Source organism: Pyrgilauda ruficollis, unplaced genomic scaffold (assembly GCF_017590135.1).
Source record: "Pyrgilauda ruficollis isolate IOZ18807 unplaced genomic scaffold, ASM1759013v1 scaffold280, whole genome shotgun sequence".
NCBI lineage: Eukaryota > Metazoa > Chordata > Aves > Passeriformes > Passeridae > Pyrgilauda > Pyrgilauda ruficollis.
The window spans coordinates 37,813-41,770 of NW_024524156.1; the positions used below are offsets into that span (position 1 = coordinate 37,813).

At 66.6% G+C, this 3,958-nt stretch overlaps 1 protein-coding gene across 1 annotated transcript in view; it reads left to right on the top strand.

The window, feature by feature from the left end:
- Positions 1–936: 936 nt before the first annotated feature.
- COL2A1 (collagen type II alpha 1 chain) overlaps positions 937–3,958 on the top strand; it is an 18,297-nt gene continuing 15,275 nt past the window's right edge. The window contains exons 1-2 of the mRNA XM_041472185.1: positions 937–1,093; positions 3,027–3,227. Of these exons, the coding sequence (XP_041328119.1) occupies positions 937–1,093; positions 3,027–3,227 (358 nt within the window). The remainder of the gene's footprint in view (positions 1,094–3,026; positions 3,228–3,958) is intronic.

Here is a 3,958-nt window from a genome sequence, read left to right on the forward strand (position 1 = left end):
GGGGGTACGGGGGGATTTGAGCCCTCCCCGTCCCTTGTCCCGGCTCTGTCACCTTGGGGACAGCGGCGCAGCCGCCCCCGAAACTGGGGAGGGGTCGGGCAGCGCCTCCCCGGCCCTTTGATTCATTCCCAAATTTTCTGTTCCGTCGGAAAGCGGCGGCCGCAGCCAAGGCCTGGCCCCGCTCCCGGCCACGCCGAGCGCGCTTCCACCTGCTGGGGCTGGGAGCACCAAACCCCCAAATCGCCCCCAAACCCCCACAAAACTCCTCCCCAGCCCTTCAAAATTCCACCCCAAAATCCCCCCAACCTCCCCCAAAACTCCCTCAAACCCCCCTTAAATTCCCCTTAAAACCCCTCCAATCCTCCCCAGAATCCCCTCAAATCCCCCCCAAATCCCGCCCTGACTCCCAAACTTTGGGGGAGTTTTATGGGGAATTTGGGGGAGCTGCGCTGGGTTTGGGGTCGGGGGGGTTTCCCCGTGTCCCCCGCGCTGATCCCACAATTGCTGCCGGGAATTCCGCCGGGAATGGGGACAGCGACAGGGGGAGGGGTCGCGCTGGGCCTGAGGGGGCCCCGGAGGGGGGCGGGGATTCGGGGACACCGCGAGGGAGGCGGGGGAGGACGGAGCTGGGGTGAGGGGGGGTCCCATCCCGGGGCAATCCCCGCATCCCCCTGAGCCCCGGTCCCTCCGCCCGCTCTGGCCCCGGGGGTGGCCGGGGGAGGGCCCGGGGGGCCCGAGGAGGGCTCGGGAGGGCCGGCCCTGCTCGGGGGCCGGGGGAGGGTCCGGAGCCACCGGGGGAAGGTCCGGGGGGCCCGGCGGGGCCGGCCCGGCTCGGGTTACAGCTCCGGGGGGCGGCGGGGCCGGGACTTAAACGGGGCCGCGGGGCCGAGCGGGCACTGCCGGCCCCGGGCGCGGATCGGGCGCAGCCGCCTCGCCATGCCCGGACACCGCCCGGCCCCCGGCGGCCGCCGCTCGCCCCGCTCGGAGCCCGCAGGCACCGGAGCGGCCCCCGGAGCCGCCCCCCGGCCCGGGCTCCTGCTCCTCCTCCTCCTCTGCCTCGCCGCCGCCGCCGCCGCGCAGGACCGAGACCTCCGTGAGTGCGGGGATGGGGACTGAGAGGGGACAGAGAGGGGACAGAGCGGGGATACAGAGGGGACACGGAGGGGACAGAGCGGGGATACAGAGGGGTGAGGGATGGGAAAGTTTTGGGGCATCGCCGGGGGGGGTGAGGGGGACACGTTGAGGGAAAGTTGGAGAAGGGGAGGGGGGACAGCGCGGGGACAGCGAGGTGACAGAGGGAACAATGGGGACAGAGGGGACGTGGAGAGCAAAGAGGATGGGGGACAGCAGGGGACATGGGGGAACACTAGGGGACGTTTTGGGATGGACAGAGAAAGTTTCAGAGTGGTGGGGGGAACGGCTCGGAGGCTGGGGACAGCACGGGGACATCGGGGGACAGCGTGAGACGGACGGGGACAGTTTCAGTGTGACGGGGAGGGGCAGAGCGGAGTGTGGGGACACCGGAGGACTGCGTGGGGACACTGCGTGGGGACACTGCGTGGGGACACGAGACAAAGGGGGAAAGTTTCGAGGCAGTCCTGGGAATAGCAACGCGACGAGAGGGGGGACACCGGGGGACAGCGGGGAAAGTGTCAGGGAAATGTGGAACAACCTTGGTGGCGCGGAGGGGCAGTGGGGGACAGGAAGGGAGAGCACCAGGGGAGTTGGGGACACCGGGGGACAGCGGGAAATGGACTGGGACAGGAAGGGACAGCGTGGGGGACACCCGGGGGACAGTGGGGGGGGGGTCGCTACTGAGCCCGGTCCCCTTCGGGGGCTCAGAGGGGGGCTGGCAGTGCCACCACCCCCCCGCCGCTGGCTGTCCCATCGCTCCCCCCTCACTGCGGGGTGCCGGACCCCTCCGGCCTCCCCTTCCTCCTCCTCCTCCTCCTCCTCCTCGTGCTGGACGAGGCTGGCAGCCGGGGGACAGCGGGGAAAGTGTCAGGGAAATGTGGAACAACCTTGGTGGCGCGGAGGGGCAGTGGGGGACAGGAAGGGAGAGCACCAGGGGAGTTGGGGACACCGGGGGACAGCGGGAAATGGACTGGGACAGGAAGGGACAGCGTGGGGGACACCCGGGGGACAGTGGGGGGACAAGGTGGGGCAGGGAGCGACAGCGTGGGACACTGGAGGATGGCACAAGGCGTGTGGGGGACACGGTGGGGACACTGGGGGACAGTTTGGGATCCAGGTGTGTGGCTTGGACGGAGTTCAGGGACAGCCCGGGACAGGAAGGGGACAGGTTGGGATGGCCGGAGGGGGCACAGGTGGGACGTGGGGACAGCAGGTGACAGTGAGGGGGCAGAGGGACAGCCGGGGGTGTAGGCGGCAAGCTGGAGCAGGGGCAGGCTGGGGACAGGGAGGTCCGGCTGGGGTCACAGGGTCCGGCTGGGGCCAGCCCTGGGCTGTGTCCCGGGGACATCCCTGGGGTCACTGGGGACATTCCAGGGACCCTAGGGACACCTGGGAACTCCGGTGTGCGGCCTGGGGACCCCGAGGCGCCTCCTGGGGACCCTGGGGGACCCCCGGGACCGTCCAGGAGCACCCGGATCCCTCTGGGGACACCAACGCCTCTTGTCCCCGAGCCCGTGGGGACACTGGCGCCACCGGAGCTGCGGGGACACTCGGGGGGGCTGGTCCTCCTCGTGCTGGACGAGGCTGGCAGTGCCACCCCCTGCTCCGCGTGTCCCCACGCTGTCCCCTCGCTGTCCGCGCAGCCGAGGCTGGCAGCTGCCTGCAGGACGGGGCTGGCAGTGCCGCCACCTCCCTCCTGGCTGTCCCCGCGCTGTCCCCGCGCTGTCCCCCCTCACCGGGGGCTGCGGGGCCCCTTTGGCCTCCCTCTCCTCCTCCTCCCCCCGTGCTCACAGCGAGCCTGGCAGTGCCACCACCTCCGCCACGAGTGTCCCCGCGCTGTCCCCGCGCTGTCCCCGCGCTGTCCCCACGCTGTCCCCGCGCTGTCCCCGCAGCCGAGGCTGGCAGCTGCCTGCAGGACGGGCACCGCTACAGCGACAAGGACGTGTGGAAGCCGGAGCCGTGCCGGATCTGCGTGTGCGACACGGGGACGGTGCTGTGCGACGAGATCATGTGCGAGGAGCTGCGGGACTGCCCCAGCCCCGAGATCCCCTTCGGAGAGTGCTGCCCCATTTGCCCCAGCGAGCAGCCCAGCGGTTGTAATTTATTTATTTCCCTTCATTAGCGAGTTAATAAATAAATTACCCGGCCATGGATGGCGCCATCCATGCGGCAGCGCGGGGAAAAGGCAACTTCACCCCCCCAAAAAAAAAAAACAACCGGGGGAAAAATCCGCCCCAGGGGGAAAAATCATCGAGGTTTTTAGCCCTGGTTGAAAATTTGGAGGTTTTGGGGGGTTTTAGACAGATAAAATGGGGAAAAGTGTGGTGGGAGGGGATTTTGCACCCTCGGCAGAAGGGCTTTGATGAAAATCCCCCGAAATTGTGGGAATGCACCCCAAAATGAATGGAAACCCCCCAGAAAGCCCCAGTCAGGGTTCCCAGTTGTGGAATTTCACCCCAAAATGAAGGAAATCCCTAAACCCGCTTCCCCCAAACCTCCAAAACCCCCAAAGTTGCCTTTTTTTAACCCTTCCCTGCCCCAGCTGGGGGGGATTAAAGGGTTGAGCACCCCCAAAAAGCTTCCAAACCCCCAGGAAAAGCCCCCTCGACCCCCTCGCTGCTGGCCCCGCTTTGGGGGAGCCCCCAGTGCCCCCCAGTTTGGCCCAACAGCCCGACCAGGACGGAGCCACCTCGTGTTGCCCCCACCCCAAATTCGTGTCTCCCCCCAATTAACTTATCTCTTTTTTCTTTTCTTTTTTTTTTCTTTTTTTTTTTTTTTTTTTTTTTTTTTTTTTTTTTTTTTTTTTTTTTTTTTTGGTTTTGGG